General features: G+C 42.7%; 1 protein-coding gene across 4 annotated transcripts in view; it reads right to left on the bottom strand.

The window, feature by feature from the left end:
* Nucleotides 1–20,578, bottom strand: part of GRIN2B (glutamate ionotropic receptor NMDA type subunit 2B) — a 208,758-nt gene that overhangs the window by 161,538 nt on the left and 26,642 nt on the right. For all 4 annotated transcript variants that reach the window (XM_074539485.1, XM_074539487.1, XM_074539486.1 and 1 more), the window contains one exon: nucleotides 9,916–10,344. In XM_074539485.1, the coding sequence (XP_074395586.1) occupies nucleotides 9,916–10,326 (411 nt within the window). In that variant the 5' untranslated portion in view covers nucleotides 10,327–10,344. The remainder of the gene's footprint in view (nucleotides 1–9,915; nucleotides 10,345–20,578) is intronic.

Here is a 20,578-nt window from a genome sequence, read left to right as displayed (position 1 = left end):
GGAGCACACTCAAGGAAAGCATCACTGCCCAATCCCACTGTCCTGTGCCTGCCCCGGCCCAGATCTGGTCTTCTCAACTACACTGTTTCCACCTGACGGGTTTTCCATTCCCATTTCACACTCCTCATCCTATTTGTTCAGCAGTTATGCCACCTCCTGTGCTCCCTGGTGGTTGCTCCTGCAGCCAGCAAGGAAGCATAACCTGGGCAGGTTTCTTTTTCCCTCTCTTTTCCTATCCACCATCTCCTTCTTCCTACCTTTATCCAGTCGCCTTGCCCATCTCCTTGTATTGGGATCTCTTCCATACTCTACTCACCCTCTCTTAGTGGCTCCTCCAAATACCCTGCATGCCCCCCACCCCACCACATTTCTGCCCAGATTCCCTGCTGCACAGCACATTCCTGCAGGCTGGATCCCACCAGGATCCCACAGGAGACCTCCAGCTCCAGCACAGCCTGTGCAGCCCCCAGGGCCAAGTGCAGTTTTGAAGCGCAGTTTGCTGCAAGGGCCAGTTCTTTGCAAGAGAGACAGCAAACATCTAAAAAGACTCCAGGCACATCTGCAGCTCCTCACACATGTAACAAGGCCAAACTTGGAGCAGCCAAAAGCCCATCTCTGGTTACAAGTCCTTCCCTCTAAGACACCCCTGCTCCAGACCCCATGCCCTTGCTCTGAGAACATGTGGTGGTCAGGCAGAACATTGGGAGGAAAATGTGGCAGCACTTGTGATATAGATAAATCACATATCATCCTGTGCCACATTTTCAGAGAGAGATGTTTCATTTTCCAAATAAATATCAAATTAAATCAATCAGCTTGAGGCATACACCTGGCATAGGAAACTTTGCTCAAACAGTCATAGTCTGGCAAAATTACAAGAAGCCCCCAAGAGAATTTTATAATGGAGAATGCTGACCAAGCTTACAAGAGATGGTACTATCAGCTCTGCATAAAATGAGTTCTCCAGCATGATGCAGCTATTCAGCCACCACGTCTAATGGGGGTTAAAGCTTCTCCTCCTGGAGTACAGATTTTCATCTCAAGCATTGTATTTACTTCAGTTAGAAAAATCCAGTAATTGTTTCCTGGTAATTAGGTCACCTTTGCCTTTTATAGAGCTCAAACTTCACAAAAACATTGTTATGGTCTTCTTGTAAAGGGCAAATTGCTGTAGACAGCAGTTGAGCAAGTGTCTCACAGTCATGTTTTATAGCAGAGCTGCAGTGAGCACTAGGGTCTATTAGAACCGCTGGATTCTGTTGGCACCTTTTAGATCAAATTTCCTCACTGCATGTACCTGCCTCCCTTACTTTTCTGCCCGCTCACCCTTGGACTCTCCACGTCCTTCATTCCTGTCTTCCCCCTTCCTCTGAAACCAACATTTATTGTTATTACCAGGAGCCTCACAGATACACAGCTAAAAGCTACTGCCAAGCACAGAGAAAAATTGCTTCGACAGAGCCTTTAAAGTATTTTTTGTCTTACTCTCAGAACTTACACTTTTTTTCCCCTTCATTTTCTCCCCATGATCCCAGGTTCAGAAGATGTTTTCCTATCTGTCTTTCATCTTCTTTATCCTTTTCCTCCTCTGCTTCATCTATATAGCATCTTCTCCAGCACTTAGTTCAATCCTATTTGAAAACAGCTGAAGAAACATGGTTTCCATGTTCTTCCCTAAGAAGTCTAGAGCACTTCCTAAGAAAAGTCAGTGTCTGAATTTTTTTCTTGATACACATATATATCAATTGATATTATCATTTGATGTATCATAATACATCATTTAATATATTTCCCTAACTTTATCCTGTCATTCCTATGTCTGCTTCTGGCAGCTACACTAGGCATTTTTTTTCTCTAATCTTAGTCTACCTCTATTCATTGAGTATATAAATCACACCCTGACTCATTGTTCAACCAATCTACAGTACACACATACAGCTGTTTCACTCTTTCTTCATATATTAGCTCTTCCAGACTGTTAACAGGGACACAGACTACAATTATATCTTCTTCTTTACCCTGTTTCATCCAGCCTGTATATGTAATTCCCTTAGCTTCCTTCATAATCCATCCCCTCCAAACTTGGCTAATGAGGCAAATAAAAGGCAAAAAGAATAAGAGATTCCCTGGAAAGAATTGTTTCTCTCTGTCCTGCGGTTACTGGGGAATGACATGCAGATCTAAAGCAGCAGCATCGGGCAATTTCACACTCAGTGTTTTCAATTTCATTTTGAGGCCAGTTTAGGGTAGGGACAAATTTGAGTGTAATTAATTTAGATTTTGTGAGACAAGTTACTGCTTGGGGTTGTAATAAAGGACTGCCTGTCCAGATTGAAGAAACTAATCTCCTTGTCCGGCTGGGGATGGCACAAATTGATTTAAGACCTTTTTGCTGGGTTTTTTGTTTTGAAGAGAGGGGTTGTGATAAAGATTATAAATAACTATCAGTCAGAGCTCATCAAGCTTCCAGATTTTCTTCAGGTAAGTGCTTACAGATTTGGTGATCTACTTAAATATTGTTAGTGTGAAAATCAAGGTATAAATTATACTACCCCAGTACCTCCTAAGAATAAAATTACTAACCTAAATAAGTTCCCACAACAATTACCAAAAAGATATTAACTCATTTGTAAAAAATAAAACTAACAAAACATTCCCTCAAAAATTAAAAGTAGCCCATATAACATCAAACAACTCACTATAATAACACCTAGTGTTAAAAAAACCCCTTAATCCAACAACACCCAGGTCTAAGCTGGGTGGAAATCAATGTTTTCCTCACAGAGAGTTCAACAGTTCTATTTCCAGGTAGAGAGTGGCAACATTGCATTTAAGCAATAGGAGTGACAAGGTTAATTCACCTTTTCTTTACCCCAGGTGGGTTGCAGAAGTTGCGTGCAGAGCTAGGGAAGGAAAGGTCTTCTGTCCCTCAAAAGAAAACATCACTATAACAACAGAAGAAAACTAACACTCTGTACTCCTGGAGGAAAAATCCTATGACCCGAAACAAAACAGCTTATAAATAGCTGCAGAAGGCTGCTGTGAAGGAATCAGACTTCACTTTTGTTTGACATTTGTTGTCTGAGACAACTTCTGCTAGAGGAAAGCACCCACACCTCGGTGTGGCCATCGTCTCCCCAGGGTACCCGGTTTCCTCCTTCCCAATTCCGTGCCACCCAAACTCAGGTAACACCTTCAAGCATCAGGTGTCCACAGCTCAGGGCAAACATGAATTTATCCAGGATAAATTATTAGGAGGGAAAAAGAAATAGGGATATTTCATGGAAAGTTACACTGCCATAAGAATTGTTTTCTTTTTTTTTTTTTTAAGAGGCTTTCTTGTTGCTCTTAAGCGATAAAGCAAAAAGAAAGGAATCAACTCCACTTTTTTTTTTTTCCTGCGACTCCTGAAAACAATACCCCAGAAAAAAGTGACAGCCTTGAAATTAGGTTCCTCCCAAGAAAATTGGAGATGAACTTGAGAAAAGCCTTAAAAATTAAAAAAAACCAAACAAACAAAAAAACCCCACAAAAACCCCAAAAACACATAAAAAGCACTCTATTTTAATAGGATAATTAATAAAAGAAATTATACATGTCTTTGAAAAGTCATATTTTCATTGGAATAATACTAATGAGAGTACTTGAGCTCTTGTTTAGAAAATAGGAGTTCACATTTAAGGATTTCATGTCCCTGGGGAGAGCTTAGACCTCGCAAAAGTTTGTTTCCAGGTTTCCTAATATCTGAGGATTTTTAAGTGCTGTAATTTATTTGTAAAGTAATAAAAATAGTCCTAGGGAAATTTTCAGGTGTTAAGCTTTCAAAAATATGCTGCCCACATTTCCTTTCTTTACATGAATAAAAAAATGTTATTTTGCATGGGTTGATTAGACACAGATGTAAACATAAATTACAGACCCACCTGGCTTTTTACTACATGTGTATACAAGGGAAAAACAACACTGGCATACAATACTGGCTTTTATTTTCTGTGTCTCTGTGACTTACCTTTTATTACTCTTCCCCAACCTTTGCAGCAGACTTGTAATTTGAGAGCACATTATATTTACTTTGTTATTTGTGAGCTACAGAGAGCTTTATTTTGGCAGCAAAAGGAAACAACAGAGTACTAAAAGCAAAAGAAGTGTATTAATCATGTCCTTAATAAAATTATTAAGAGCTTGGAGGGAAGCTGCTGATTTCTTTTTATTTTTTAAAATCAAACTCATCTTTGCTAATCACTAGATAAGTTTAAGAAACATTTAAACTATTACTGTCATCAAATGCAGTTTCAGAGAAATGAAAACACTTTGTGAAATTACATGAACTGCATATAAATTTGTTTTGCAGGAGAAAGGGATAAAAATCTTTCAATGTCTGCAGATCAAAATGTGCCTTTTCCCCCGCTTCTAAGCAGCATTTTGTTTGGAATTTATTTTACTTCAATTCCTATAATCCATTCAAAGGGTACTTTAACTCCTTTTTTAATTTTTTTTTAACTGAATTTCCTTCACACAAGGGCTTGAAAAACTTCAGATGTCATCCCTAATGGAAATGAAACAGATTTACACCCAAAAAATGAGGTTTTCATTCCCTATGCATCCCTCTTACTTAACCTTTGAAAACCTAAGAGTGAAAGTGCTTTCCTTTTAATTACAGATGTTCTGCTTTTAGCAGCACTGTCCCAGTGTCTTTGACTTTGTCCTGGTTTCAGTGTGTATCTAGGTGCTCAGCTTATCCAACTAGTTTTGGCTTCCCTGTACCTGCAGCATCACTTTGCTGCACTCTGGCCAGCAGCAATGATCCTTCCCTGGTGCTTTACTCCCTCTGTCCAACTTTGGACCTGCTTTCCACCAAAATACCAAAGCAATGAAAGAAACAGCTGCAGCAGCATGGCCCAAACACAGAGTGATCACAGCAACCTTTGGCATTGAAGGAGAGATACAATGTGGTGTCTTGGAAATTGCACCAGAAACCAAAATAAAGGGGACAGGGATTTATGAAGTGGGGGTACAAAGGCAGAGAAAACATCATGGCTTTGGTATAAACAGAAAAAAGAACAGGCTAGTGGAGGGAGTGAGAGAAAAGCCAGCTCCATGCTGTGTGAAAAAAAGGAAGGAGAATCTGGCCCAGAACAGATGTTAAATTTCAGGTTCGTTTTATGCAGCTTTTATACAAATGGTATTACTGGCACAGCTGAGTAATAGATCCCTCTTTCCTACCATTTTATTTCCATCAGCATGCTGATGCACACTGTGTGTATCCCTGTGTGGGCAAGCCCTGGAGAGAATAGCAAGGGATGCAGAGACAGAGAAGACTGATTTTCACCTGGGAAAACATAACCATCTTCTTCTCCCAAGACCTTTTTCCTCTTCTGCCTGTGCACCATTGTGTTACTATAAAGCTGCACAGGACAAGAAGCTCTGGCAAAATAACGTGACTGTTGAGAAGTAATGAGGAACAGTTCCAGCAAAAATGATGGCCATCAGCTGTGCTATAAGCGAACTCAAATAATTTTCTGTTCTTACCTTTTCTGCATTCATTATAACCAAGTTGCCTTTTTCTGTTATTTTAAAACAAATAAATAGTCTATCATTACAAAATAGACCAGTCAGCCAAATGGTGTAGTCATTTTTTAGTCAAGAAGCTAAATCTTTTCCAGTGCAGTAAGTTTTGTAAATCAGAATAACAATTCACCCTTCCCTTGAGATACCTATAAATGTACATTCATAATTTTTTTTTTTTTTTGTGATTGTTCCTTTACCTCCTAGCTCTGGGCAGAACTGATTTTAGGTAATATGGAAATGAAAATGAAGGAAAGCTAGTTCAGATTTCCAGTTTCAGGCAACCCGAGATACTGGTTTGTGTGGTTATCTGAACTGAAGCTTGGTTTGCAGTCTTGAAGATTTACTTTCACCATCAGTCTCCTAACACAGGGCATACTCATACAATTTAATTTCTGCTTTCAAAACAATTGGGGGGAAACAAGAAATTATCTTCAGTGCTGGAAGGCCAGCAGATATGCTCTCTGGTCAAAAGTGCATTGCAGTCCTCTAGACAATACAAACTAATGCTTAAAATCAGGAAACACAAAGCTGTTCAAAGTCAGGTCATCGCAGCAACATCAGGCAAACTGAAGGGACCAGCAAGCTTCCAGAGCAAAGGTTTTGGACCACAGAAACCTAACACTGGCAGTGGTACACATTTCTCTCCTCTCTATCTCATCTATTTTGGATTAAACATAGATCACCAGTGGTCAGTGGTATTGCCTTTCTAATCCCAGGTCCTGGTGAGATGATGCCATTGCCCTAGTCCTTTTCAAGGAATCAGCACCAAAATAAAGTGTTTTCTTACTGAGCTGAAACAGTGTGAGCACTCTTCTACCCCATCCCAGAGCTACAGCCTTGCTCCTCTGAGAGGAACTAATTTGGGGTTTGTTGGACCCCTTAGCCATCACTCCCAGGCCACCCAGCCCCAACAAAAGGACTGCTGCACTTCACTCCATTTGGAGTCACTGCTGGCATGCTTATCCAGCTCAAGGGACCGAACTGGCTGTGACAGAACCCTCACTCTGCAAAGGAGCCTCTCCAGAGCTTGAGTGAGGCACATCGTGTGTCTCTGCTTCACTGCTTTCCTGGAACTGAACCCAGATCACAGTGTGCACACAGATCATCTGGTCACATTCTTCTTATGCCAGATTAGTCAGAAATTAAATGTAACACTCTGTAACAGGTAAACAGGTGGAATTAGACACACAAGCACCAAAGAGTAAAAACAGCAAAAACATGTCGATTTTTGTATACTTATTTTTCAGAGGAAAAAGGCAAAATACAGGGAAAACAAACTATATATTATTTAAAAAATCTAATCAAGTACAGTATTAAGGAATGTGAGTTTGAAAAAATCAGGAAAAAAGGATGTTACACTTTCATCAACATACCTCCCCACCTGCTATGTCACACCTAAGGCAGGATTCATGGCATTTAACTTGAGGCACAGCCTTCTTCAGTAACCAGTGAGGAGACACAGGACTATCCCATGAGCATTTTGCTGCACCCTGAATTGGGTGGGGTGAATTATCCTCAGCTGGTGTCTCCATTACCACTGATGCCTAGACCTCCAGCTGGTGGGTAGCAAACTTCTAGATTAATATTAACTGAGATAAAGCCAGTACATAGTGCACATTATACAATATTTCTGTCTTTATATACAGGACAAGAGAAAATTTGGGCTTGAAATCCTAATTTTCTTTTTCTTCTTGTCTGCCCTCTTGTGCCTCAATTTACCAGCTGCATGGTACATTAAAAAGCCCTTTTTACACATGACCCACATTTCCTAACAGAACACTTAACTAAACCCTCACTGAAGGTGAAAGAATTTCACATGCTGCTCCAGGAAAGGTGGTTTGACTGGGGAGTGTTTTTGCATTAAACCCCAGCGAAGAGGGGCTCATCTGTCACACCAAGACATTCATGGTTTCTAGCATTCCTTAGGTTTGCATTGGTACTACTGATCACAAACACACGGGGAGCATAACAAAGCTGTAAGCGCAGATCTGAACCTGTGAAATGCTGAGCAAGTTCAATCACAGCTGACTGCTGTGGGCGTTGAAGGGATGCTGAAAGAAGCATTCCATGCTTGCAGGAGCAAACCTCAGCCACACAACTCATCTGCAAAGAGCATGACTAAGAGTCACTTAAAGAAAAGCCTCTGTCAAGGCCCTCTATGGAAAATAAATTGCTGAAGGACTTACCAGACTGACTTCAGTATTTTTAGTAGAATTTCAGTGTATTTACACTCTACCATATTTTAATTCAATTCGTCAAATAAATATTATCCATTAAAGATTACACACCTGTGGATCAGAAGTTGTAAAGGTCAGCCTTTTTAAATTATTTTTCAAAGAAACCTTGGCCTTTCTTAAAACCGCAAATCTTTGTACATTACCTGCAAAAACCTCCTGTCTGCAAAACTACCAAAAAAAAAAGAAAAACATTGGTAAAACAGAAGTCTCCATTCATAAGCTTCCACCTCTGAGCTCCCTGTGGGCTGCCTGCCTGCCTGCCAGAATGCTCTTTAGAAGTGAGCCAGTGGGGTACACAGGGCAGTAGAAGGAGATGCTGCCTTCCCAAGGAGAGACTAGGGACAGGTAGAAAGAAAAATCTTTTCAAAGTTCAATAGGCCAAATTTCTCCTTGAGTTACAGCAGCATAAATCTGATTTAATCCTGCCAAAGGCAATGGGGCCATGCTGGATTTGCACTGCAGGAATCTGGAATCAGAATTTGGCCTGCCATGTTCAAAGTCACAAGGACTTTTCCTAGTGCTTAGGAGGTCTTCTGTCAGTAACTCTTACACTTGTTCAAAGATGTAAGATGTCACCCCAAGTGTGAAATGCAGCACTTGAGCACTGCTTCCAACCCTCCTTTGCACAGACATAGACTGTGCAACACTGCAGGCATCAACATGCAGCATTGCTGCCTGCTTGGCCTCCAAAGCAGAAAAGCTTCACTCTGGGTGGAATGGGGCAGTGGAACTTCAGCACATGTGCAACTATTCAAGGGGTGAGAGAAAAAAGGCCTGTGATTATTCAGTGACCATTTCAGTTTAAAGGCCAATACGAGAAAATAACACTGCATACTAACCGTGTGTTATTTGGCAACTGAACGGTTGGTCAAAAAGTGAGGAAATAACTTGTTAGCACCTTCAATAGCCTGCATGGATTGCTTACTTGCAAGGTAAATAAAAGAAAATGTGCCTGGATTTCTCATCTCACTAGATCTCTTTCTGAGGAAAAGCTGCCATAGCAGCCAGGTCATTTCTCACCCTTCATTCCATCAGGCCTGATTCTGCCTAGTTAAATGTCTCAGAGTCACTTAAAAGCAATTGTAAAAGAAAAAGACTGTCAGCTTGTGTCCCTATTTACTTCGTTGGGATGCATAAAGAATGGTTGTGAGGTCTTCTCAATAAAAGCCTTGGCCTTGACCGGCTTCAAGCCTGCAGGAAAAGGGACAGCCATCTTTTCACATATTCCCACTGGCCAAGAGTAGCCCAAGGCCACTGTTAGCCTCGCTCTCTGGCCAAATGCACATTCAGGTGTGAATTGCTGCATGTCCTGTTCATGAAAGGTGGAAGATTTGTATCAGGTCCACCTGCACCCCATGGAGGCTTTACAATGAGTTATTAGCTGGCCAAAGATGCTACTCCCTCTCTGCATCTTGCCCTGTTCAAAAGCAGTAGTAGGATGGCTCGTTTGTGTAGTAATTCTTTAGAGAGTGGCTAGGGCCTGGGAAAACAATGAAATGTCTGTGACATGAAGGAATAAAGTAGTGCAGTCGAAAAAAAGAAAGACTTAGCTGGACTGGTTCAGACTGGTTAGTCACTTCAGCTAACACCTATTTAACTTCAGGAGCTAATGAACACTTTATGGAGAGGATAGCTTTATTAAAGATTCAATTATATTCCAATTAAGATGTAAGAGCTGTATTAAGCATCCCTGAAAATACCACAATGTCCTCCAGCTACATGCAGGAAAAAACCCAGGCTATGATCCCTGGCTCTTCTAAAGTAAAACACAAGCAAAAATAAGACCTTTAAAAAAATTACAATTGTCAGGGGCTCTTTGCCCTTCTTAAGGAAGAAGAAAAGGGCTGATTCTTTTGTGGGTCTCCTCTACCTGCTTCTTTCCCTCCTCAGTTTTTCTCTGTTGCAGATAATTCCTCATGATTAATAGGCTCTTCTCAGTAGTGCTACACACAGTTAGCTCTTTTAATCTGTCTTTGAATCTGTAGCTGTCTAATCCCCCAAGCCTTCGGCCCCAGGAGACACCACCTGCGGATCACAGAATAAGATATTTCTCTTTGTTTTAAGTTTGGATGCACAGGTCTGCAACAGAAGGAAGCTCATTTAAATTTACCTTATCTGCCATGATCATAGAGGAGCCTCCATGGATGCCCAGGATGGGAGTGAGGGTCTGGGCAGAGATGAAGTCCAGGATCTGGGCAATGGCTTCCTGGTCTGTGTCATCAGCGAATACCACCCCTTGGATCTTGCGGTCAGACATGAGGTCACAGATGCGGGTGATGATACTCTTGGGATCTGTCTCATTCATGGCCACCAGCTCCACCCGAGGCACCACTGAGAGGTGGTGGAAGTCATCTTTCTCGTGGGCATCTTTGATGGCCACTTCGTCTGAGGTCCCCACCAGGATGACTGCAATGCCAATGCTCGGGTGGCTTTTCTGGGCATGGGCCCCGCTCCCTGTTGTTGCGAGGACTGCCAGCACCAGCCAAAACCTTGGAGAGTAGCACTCCGCCCTGGGCCTCATCTTCGACTCTTACACTCCCTGAGTGAGGAAGAAAAAAGGGGGAAAGTAGAACAAAATGATTAATTGACAAGTCATGCACTCAGCCTTCAAGGTAGATCCATTGATCTTGCTCAGCCCCTAGCTCTCCTCCCAAGAATCCTTCTGGCCTGATGCCGAGGCCTTTGGCTACACTCAGGGCTCTGTTAAAGTTGGGGGGTCAGACCAGCCCCTACTTCAGAGTCTGGCATCACTTAAGAGAAACGCTGTGAGCAGAAGATGGGATCATGCCATCTCTCAGGTCCTGTGTCACTTTGAGACCTGAGTCAAAAGTGATAGAGGATTGTCCTTTGACAGCTGATCAGCTGTCTTTGTGAAATTAATTGCTTATGTCAAGCCCATGTCAGAGTGCTCACCCTCAACACAAAGGAATGACTGGTGCTTGCAATCAGTTTGGACTTGTGCTGGAGGTACAGGCAGGGAGATTGAGGAGACCAGGCATATAGGGACTCCCTTTTCCTTTCTCAGCACAGTCCTTCCAGAATAAAGTGAGGACAAATGGCAAGGCCATTGGATGCATATGTATGTGTGTATCCATTGCATACACCATCAGGACTCACACAGCTTCAGTGTATAATACAGTTAGCCATATGCTTTTCACCAATACAGGATTCTTAAAAAAAAAAAGGAAAGAAAAACAGGAATACGGAATTTCCCAGCTGTCATGGCCAAAACTGGATCAGGATCCCCCAAGTCCACATGACAGCTATGTTTGCACAGAAGTAGAAATGCCAACAGAGCTTACAATGGTTCACCCTTAGCTACTACAGCCAGGCATGCTACGTTAATCTTCTCCCTGAGCATGTCCACTTTATTTTGTAATCACAACAGCAGAAATGAAAAAAAAACCTGATGAGGTGATCTCTCTAGCCCCTGCCTGAGTGGGACAGTTCCCTGTGGGACTGTTCCTCGCTCTTTCTTTATTCGGTCCCGCTTTAATAATAGTTCACATTTCCACAGCATTTTTCATCCTCAAGGCACTCTACAAACACTAATGAACTAATTCTCACACTGCACCCATGCAGTGTAAATATCAGAGACAACAGAACAGTGCCCCCCCATCTGCCCACCACATCTGTTGGAGGTAGCACTGCTTGGTGTGCCCACCCAGGGCCACATTGATGTCCCAAGGAGATTTCAGGCATTTCAAACTAAAGAAGATTTTCCCTCAACACAACAGGTCCTGCGTAGCTACTCATGCCCAGAATTCTGTTCTTCAGCAGCCAGGCACACTTGAAATAAATACCCCAGCCCTGCACCTCTTTGTGCTACACCTCTGGTCTTGGGTGTCCAAGAACGGGACCCTTCCATACTGTCCATTGCTACACATGCCTCTATCAAACTGACAGAAAGCCACAGCAGCAGGGACAAAAGCTGGCAAAACTTTATGGAAGCAGGAGGTCCAAAAACAACCCTCGCTGACACTAGCCACCCCCAGGGAAAAGGCCCAGGAGGCCCCATCTTGCCATGCCCAGGAGAACACACAGGCTCAACACCTGCTCCCTCATTGTCATGCTAAGCAGAGAGGACGTATCCTGCATTGAGATTACCAAATAAATAAGCAGATAATAAAATAGATCATAAATATGCACCAGAGAAACCAAATCCACTTAAGAAGCTGAAAGGGACTGCGGGTGTGAAGCACCAATCGATTCTAAGCTCTCCAAAGGATTCACTTTCTGAGAGATGCTCACAAGGAGAACCAAGAGACTTTGAGAGTTTGGCAAAATGAACAGTTAACTTCATTCCAGTATAACTGTTATCCTCCAATTACGAGTCACTAAATTAGATTCCTTCACAGTAAAATGCAGTCCTCATTTCTGCAATGCTTTATTAACTTTAATGCACTCTATACACTCTCTGTCTCTCACTCTCTTGCTCACTCACTTAAATGCTATATTTGTTCTCTTAAAATATGTTTCCTGCAGTCCCCCTGCATCACCTCATACAGTGTATTATGGTTGGTTAGGCAATGGCTAGTTGTGATGCCCAGGGAGGAGAGTGTAGGTTTTCCCAGCCCCTTTCCCACCAGGAATAATTTATAGGGCCTTCCAATCCAGGGCTCAGATAGCATTCAAGCAGGAGCTATACAGGCAGTCATGGCAGCTGTCAGCACGTGCTTCTCCAAGTGGGAAAAATGGCAGCAAAGAAACCTATCCCCTACTCTCCACCTGTATTAAAGCAAATAGATATCTAGGATCTACCTCCAAGCAGGAGAAGTGAGCCCAGATCCTGAAGAGCACATAGGTGCCAATCTGTTAGGTGTCTGTGCCCCACCCAGGCAGATTTTTCCATTCAATATAAGATGGGGTTATCTGCTTAGTGCCAGGTCCTCAGGCTTTGGCCAGATGTGCAGGGAGCAGCCAGGGCTAGGAAGAAGCTCATTCAAAGAGGAGGTTGTTTGTGGCTTGGTAGCCAACCTGCCATCTCCAGTTTGGGTCCTCAGCCATAAGCCCTCTCTGTATCAGGCAGAGCAATGGTTAGGTAGTCTGTGTTGTACCAGCCAAGACATCTCCCTCTCCATCTCTCACTCACACATAACACCTCTGTCAGGCTCACAATGTCTTTCAGGTGCTCCATGGGCAGTCTGTGTGACAGACAGCAGTGTTCTCCTAAGGGAATAGCAGGTACCAGGTCCAGGCTGGGCTACCTCATAGGATGGGAGCTGGGGATGTGATAAGGCAGGAGAACATCAATAAATCACACCCAGCCCAGGGCTGAGTGTGGTTTTCACCATTCAGCTCCCACAAGGCAGCACAGAGGTGAGCTGCTCAAAGACTAAATCAGGGATGCTCATGGTGTTACAATCTCTTCCCTCCTTGGAGCTGACTTGTGTTCACATCAGTAGCTGTTCACTCTCCACACAGCTGCTCACATGCATGTGCTGGCTGTTAGAGAAAGGGACAGAAAGGACATCCCAACACCAACCTCACCTCGTGTTCCTCCTCTGGTCTGGCTCACTGCAGGCCCCTTTTCAGTGTGTGCTGGTACAGACAAGGCAGGCATCAACCACCACAGACTTATTATCAGATTAAGAGGACCCCAGAACTACTGTGAAAATGTGTTTCTGCATACAGAGCAACAAGCTTTGTTCATGACTTTCACAGTGTTCAAGTGCAAACATTCACAGTACTCAATTAAGAAAGCACTGGAGACAGCATACAGACCTCCATCTAAGTGTGTTCCTGTTTCCAGTGAAAGTGGAATGGAGAAATTCACACACAAAGAAATTCATAAGCACCTGACAAGGCTATAGCTGTAAAACATGGCATTTACTCTTTTGTTGTTTCAAGAAATTTTAATAATTTTACAGTCAAGAATGATTATAAAAACATGCAAGTATATTCTATTACCAAGTATTTTACATGAACAGATTTTCCTTTAGAGGTGGCGTGGGGCAACACAGTGTTTGAAGTATTTTCTGTGATTATGGCACTCTGAAACAATTTAATAAATCCCAAACTCCAGACTGGTACGTAAAATCCTTTACACATTACTGCACACTATTATATTGTCTCTGACTCCCCAGAAAATAATATATGGTAGGGCCATTAGATAAAGTGGTTTTACAGACATATCTATATTTAGGTATAAACATGCCAGTAAAATCATTATACCTCTATAATCTTATTTTACTTACCAATAAAATATATCCACCACTGTAGAGGAATGCAACGTGTACTTACTGCAGAGCAATGTTACACAATCACTTTCAAAATGGGAAGTAAAAGCTAACTTCTCCCATTGAAAATGCAAGAGGAATGTAGGTAGTCAGACAGTAATTATTCCAATTGGAATTTAGCCAGGACCAAAGGTTAGATTGCTTAAAAATATCATGAGAACCTTACTTGACACTGCACTTTTATGTGGATCAGACCTAAGATAAGTATTAATAGAAAATTATTAGGCTGCACAGGCAAAATACAGCTCAGCATTAAGAGATAGTTCTGGATGATATTTCAAAATACAGAAAGTACACATATAGGTCACTGTGCATTCAACCAGGCTAACTGTAAACAGCCTACTACTCCAGAAGTGTACAGGAAAGCCAGGCCATATTCAGGTCAGGTAAAGAAACTGAGGCAGAACAAGGGCTGATCACAGGGTTTTGGGGGTAGTTCAGTTGTGTGCTAACACTGGTACCTCCTCCTGCTGCAATCCTGCCTTCTGGGTAGCCTTGCACAATACCCTCTAGGAAGGGTGCTTGCAGGCTCCCCAAACCCAATCTCCAAGCTCAAGACAGCAAGAGAAAAAGAAGTCATCTAATACTGCAGTTCCAGACAAAAAGCTGTCTTGAAGGCAGCTTTCCTAATTAATAGGAAGACAATGCTTGGGACAGGAGGCTGAAAAATGCCCCTAGCCACCATCAAAGGGAACTTCACATGGATACTGGCTCCATATGGGAGAATGAAAAGCCTACCTCCAGCCTCTTCCTCCTGTGCTTCATTGGAGGGCCACAAGGAAGTTCCCACCCCAGTGGTTTTTGGGCTCTGCTCACTGAGAGCTCTGATGCTCCAAGCACTGCTTAGACTTCAAGCCACAAAATCTGGATTCCACAGCTAATTTTGTGTCTGTACCAGCTGCAATGCTAATTCCCAACCCTTCTCTTATGAGTAACCCAATTCCAGGCCTCACCACTATCACCACCTTCAGTCCCATTACTACCTAAAGACAGATGTCCTGCCAGACCCAGTGAGAGACATCAGCATTTGCTCACCTTTGACAGCAACTCAACTCACACTGCCTTCATTTCTCTGACAGTTTGAGCAGTATCAGACAATGAACCCAAAAGAAATCCTTATGCTTCAGCATCAGGTTGGAGGTAGGAAGAAATCCATCTCATCTGTGAAATACTTTAAAAACCTCAAAGGTGCATTGGGCCTAGCATCCAACACACCACCAGAGAACAAGTGCACTAAAAGAAGCTGTAGGCAAGTCAGCATTGCACTAGATGGCTACTGGGCTCTCCCACAAGGATATGTCCAGATCAAAGAACAACACTATATCCGTATTTACCAATGACAGAAGACTGGTGACATTTTGATCTTTTTGTCTACTACCTGCCTTATGGGCAAACTGAAGGAGTTAAGAAGACTCATTAAAAAAAAAAAAAAAAAAAAAAAAAAAAAGAGGCTAAAAGCTATAAATCACATCACAATCTACACCTAAGTTTCTCCATCTCTCTAATTTTTGATGACCCAGTTTCAGCTTAGGACATCCTCTCAATCTCATGGTTACTCTGCAATGTAGACATGCTGCATGTTGTGTACCTCTAAAGAGGCATTCCTCTTCTTCTAGCCCTGCTGTAACTATGATCCTACCACACCTTCAGCCCAGGCTATTTGTACATTGACAACTCTTGTGCTGTTGTTTCCTGTATAATTGCTTACCACACAGGTGACATAAGTGCCCATAAATCTTCTGGCTCACAGCCTTGTTGTTCCAGGAATTTTGTCAACAGACACAAAGAAGAGGAGGATGGATCTGGGGCACGATAAATGTGTCTTGAAAGCACCTGCACACTTCAGGTGCTGATAGACAGAATGAATGATGCTGCAGGAAAATCTCCATACATTCAGAGCAGAAAGATGGCAGAGACTAGGGACAATGGAAGTGCCATACACAGTGGTGAATGCAACAATCCAGCACTTGGACCAAAAGGGTTTATTATGGTGACTCTGAGTAAACAGCCCTCCAAGGGCATTTCAGTAGTTTCAGAAGAAAACTGATATGTTTTAGTTTGTTTTAACTATCTTTGGACATCACTTATATTCTCATTCTGAGCTATAAATGCTTCTACAACAGTGGCAGAAACATTCCTCCATGGTCTTTTGGACAGGTCTTCTTTCTATTCTTCACAATCACTCCCTCTCCAATATGTACCTTTGTCCATGCCTGTAAAATCCCACAGATCCATTCCTAGCTAACATACAAAATGTTTCAAATTTTCCCTTATTTCTCCCAAGTCAGCCTTGTTCTTTTGGGGGATGCATCACATACCCCCAGCCAAAGCCTTCAAAGCTTTTGGAGCTCCCTCATTACCTCACTGTTAGCTCCCTTTCCATAGACACTGGGTGGAAAACAGCACATATGTTTACTTCTAGTCTCTATTTTCTTCAGAGCTGTTCTTTCTTTATTAAACCAGGTACAAACTCCTGCCTGACTTGGGCAGTGTCAGATACATAAGAGGCTAGTTTGCCTCTGTCTATCCAACAGGTATATGCAAGAATAAGGTGAAAAAGTACTTCCCCTTCTCTACCCCATGCAAAGGAGGAGAGCAATTCTCTCCCTGCACTTAAGGCAGTACAAAAAATGCTTTGATCATCAATTAGACCCATATAATTCCCAATAGATTAAGAACTATGTCTTATTATTTTAAGCTTGCCCAAGGGTAAGTTCCCAGTGTCCTTCCCACTTCCTCCCACCCACATATTTTACATATCACAGCTGATAGCTTATACAGCCACAGCCAGCAACCTTCTGTTGAGACCAACACCAAATGATTCATAGAAATCAAAAATTAAAATCCTCAGCTTAATAGTCTTGCCCTTCCCCCAGTCACTTCAGGATTACTGTCTACAGCACCTGCTTTAGCACACTACCTGCTCTGAAACAACTCAAACAATAAGATTACCACTGTTAGGAGATGGCTCATATTTTGAAACATATCCCTAAACTCAGCCTAAATTTTCTCTTTGCTCAGCTATCCTGTAACTTTAATAATATCGCCTTCATTCAGCCTAAACCATTTCTCCCTCTCAACTCACCGTTTCCACCGTGAAAATGCTTGTATGTGGTTATCTGATCACCCCTTGAGACTTTCCTCTGCTGCAGGAAAAGTTCAGCTGCGTTTATTGCTCCTCATAATTCGAGTCCCCTTGGATCCTCATCAGGATGAGTGAGGGATAATGAAGGAAATGGCTGGGCAGGGAGCGAAGGAGCGGGTCTGACCTGCTTACCCAGACTGGCACACACGTGCAGAGCTGCAGGACTCAGTGTCACACACACAAAAGCCATTAAGAGAGACAGCAGGTCAGTCTGGCATTGCCCAGTGCCAGCTTCTAAATGCCAGAGCAGAGAGGCTTGGCACAGCCACCCCTCTCTGCAAGCCTGACTTGCGGAGCCAGGCCAGAGCCACTATTCTCCTGCCAGGATCTCACCCTTCCCCCTGCATCCTGCTTAGAGAAGTTTAGAGGGTTGAGACAGGTCCTCCCTGCCAGAGACTGAAATATCCTCACCACCTGGAGGGTTCAGTTGCCACAGCTGTCACTCCATGCATGTGTATGCTCCGCTTGAAACAAGGGATTTCAAAGCTTACGAGGCATACACCATTTCCCACTTGCAACTGTTGTCTGCCCCACCTCAGAACCGAATCTCAGCTCAGAGCGAGATCATCCAAATCAAGGGACACAGGATTTCAGCATGGTTGAAATTCAGCAGCTTTGCCTCCTGAAGTGTAGGACTCAGTTTAAACAGGCAGCAGAATGCTGCACAGAGCAATGCCAGGTTTGCCTCTCAAATAGAACTGAAGCCCTCTGAAAATCCATTGGACAATCCCTTCCTTCCATTCTTAATTCTCCACTTCCAGTTTTCATTTCCAAGCAGGAATCGACAGCACATTAATAACATGAGGATATAAAAGACCGCAATTTCCAAAAGCTAGAGACTTAAATACCTCCAATCCATTAATAACCATGAAAAACGCACATTTAACTTCACTTGGATGGTTTGGAAAAGCACATCCTTGGCATTTTTCATTATGTGATGTATTAATTTGAGGTTTTCTATTCAACTGTAATCAACTCTGCATTTTGTGCACTGACAGATTGATACAATAAATTTCAAAATTTAAAAAACAAGGAGAATTTTAATTTCCAATGGTGGAAATTAATGGGAAATTTAATTTTTTTCAGGCTCTCTCATGCACCTCACTCAGTACCTGCTCATTCCCTGCATCATTTCCTTAAAGGGAAAACACAAAGCAGGTAAACAGAGTCTGCACTGGCTCTCAAAGGCAGCTGCCAAATTCCACACCAGTGCCAAGATCCCCATTGATTACTCAAAGTCTCACATCAAGAGACAGTGTTAAATTATTTGAACGCCAGACATAAACCATGTAAAAGCTAATTCAGAATCTTTTTTTTTAAAACATACCATAACCAGGAAAGAAAATATTTTCTTTTTTAGGCCAAAATTGAGTGATTCCTTCTTCTGCAAGTCTGAGAATTCTAGAAAGGGCATCTGAGTCAGAGGGAGACAGCCTCAAACTACACTTGCACTTTGGACATAGTCATCCAGTTTGCTGCCTATCTTCTCACATATAATGTATGACACGGGATACAGTTTTAAAACATAAAGCAGCCCACCCCTTAAAAAAGATCCTCATGGGTACACATTTCAGTTTTGGAACCCATGCAGCAGGGACAAGGTAGGAAAAAATATGCACTGCCTCTGCTCATTATGGCATTGCTACAGCAAAACTGAAACAGCCCTAAAGCAGAGTGTCAGGGTTCACCAGGCCTGATCAGACTCTTATGAAGGTGTTACAGACAGCAGAAATGGCAGAAAAGGTCACTTGATGCCTGAAGCACCAAGATGTGATGAGGACAAAAGAGCTGCTAAGTGGAGGTAGTGGGGTGGAGAGAGAGATGCATCCTGTGAGCTGGTCCAGGACAAAGCTGCAGTGCTACAGACATGGATGGGCCACGTTTCACAAGCCACCAACATCCCTCATGGCCTCTTGTTCTCCACTGCTATGTAGCATTTTGGAAAGTGAGGTTTAGTCACCAAGGGACCCTGTGACAGTGCCAGCCTTGTCTATGAAATAAGACAGGGAATTAATCTGGAAGTGAAAGGGACCGAGATAATGGGTTTAGCATGTGGAAAGAGGCATGACGAGGCCACTGAAGCCACAAAGAGTCAAAGGCAAGTTCTGGTCAGGCCATTAGAAATTACAGAGGAGAACCCAGAAAACTTTGGTTTGAGTCTCCTTCTTTGTAATTGCCTGTCTGTTGATCCCTCCCTTCTCCTCACTGATCTATGGTAAAGGACTTTTATGTTCCTGTTATCATTACTTATTGAAAAATAAAACTATGTCTACTCAGGAGAAATAATAAAGCAAGACATATGTATGACACCTAAAAGGGTGCAACTGAAGGTATTTGGAGCAGAACACTCCCTATCCAGAAGCATCCCAAAAAGCAAGCATCCCTTTAGAAAAGCTTGTTCCTTACGATAAACACTAAAGCCAGGATAACTGGAGAATTGATAACTGCAAATCAGAAAAATTTGTGATAGTCTCATTTTTCTTCTCCTTTCCCTCTTTCGTCTTCCAACCCAACTCTCTTCCCTTTCCGTAACTTTCTGAGTTCAATGACCAGTAAGGGACCAGCCATCAAGCCGCTGGATACAATATGCTTTCACAGTACATTAGTGCTGTGCACCAGACCATGTTGTGCCTGCAATTGTATGACAGGTCAGGGCCAATTCATCTTTCTGAGACCTTCAATCAGCAGTGTCCAGAAAGATCTCCCCATCGGAGGGACCCAGCCCAGCAGCCACTGACCTCTCCCTCTGCTCAGCACTCCATCATATTTACAGCGCTGCAGTGAAGGAAAGATACACAGGCAAAGCCATGTCAGGACCACACCTCATCACTGGCTGTTGATGCTTCAGGGACAGGGATGGGAACACCCAATCCAGGGCAAACAGACCAGATTTGACTCAGCTGAATGCCATTTCCATGCATTTTGTTTCTTTCTGTTTTTTGTTTTCTCCAGCCTCTCAAATTCATTGATGCTGGCTACTTCAGGCACCTTTCCCAGTAGCTCATTCCACTCATGCCATGGCATGATTCCTCCTCATGCCAGTGAATGCATGCAAGCAGGTACCAGCCCATGTCAGCTCCCAGCCCAGCTCCACCACTGACTTCATCATGGTGCAGTTCAGCCCCCTTGGACCACATCTGCTTTACACAAAAGTCACTATAGCTTATGCTTGCAGCAGGAAAAGAAGCATTAGGAGCAAGAGTAAGAGATAACATGACCGAAACACGACAATTGTCACAATACTGAATACCAGTAAATAAAAATAAATACTATGGACAAAGTGTAGCCCTGGCTCATTAATGCTTTAAGATCAGTATAGTTTTAAAATAGTATAAGAGGACTTAGTAAAAAAAAAAAAAATCCAGTATTTCAATATTCCTCATCAGTTT

The sequence above is a fragment of the Zonotrichia albicollis genome, chromosome 4, assembly GCF_047830755.1.
Source record: "Zonotrichia albicollis isolate bZonAlb1 chromosome 4, bZonAlb1.hap1, whole genome shotgun sequence".
In the NCBI taxonomy this organism is placed as follows: Eukaryota; Metazoa; Chordata; class Aves; order Passeriformes; family Passerellidae; genus Zonotrichia; species Zonotrichia albicollis.
The sequence above is the reverse complement of the archived record's forward strand: the minus strand, read 5'-3'. Positions and strand labels throughout refer to the sequence as shown.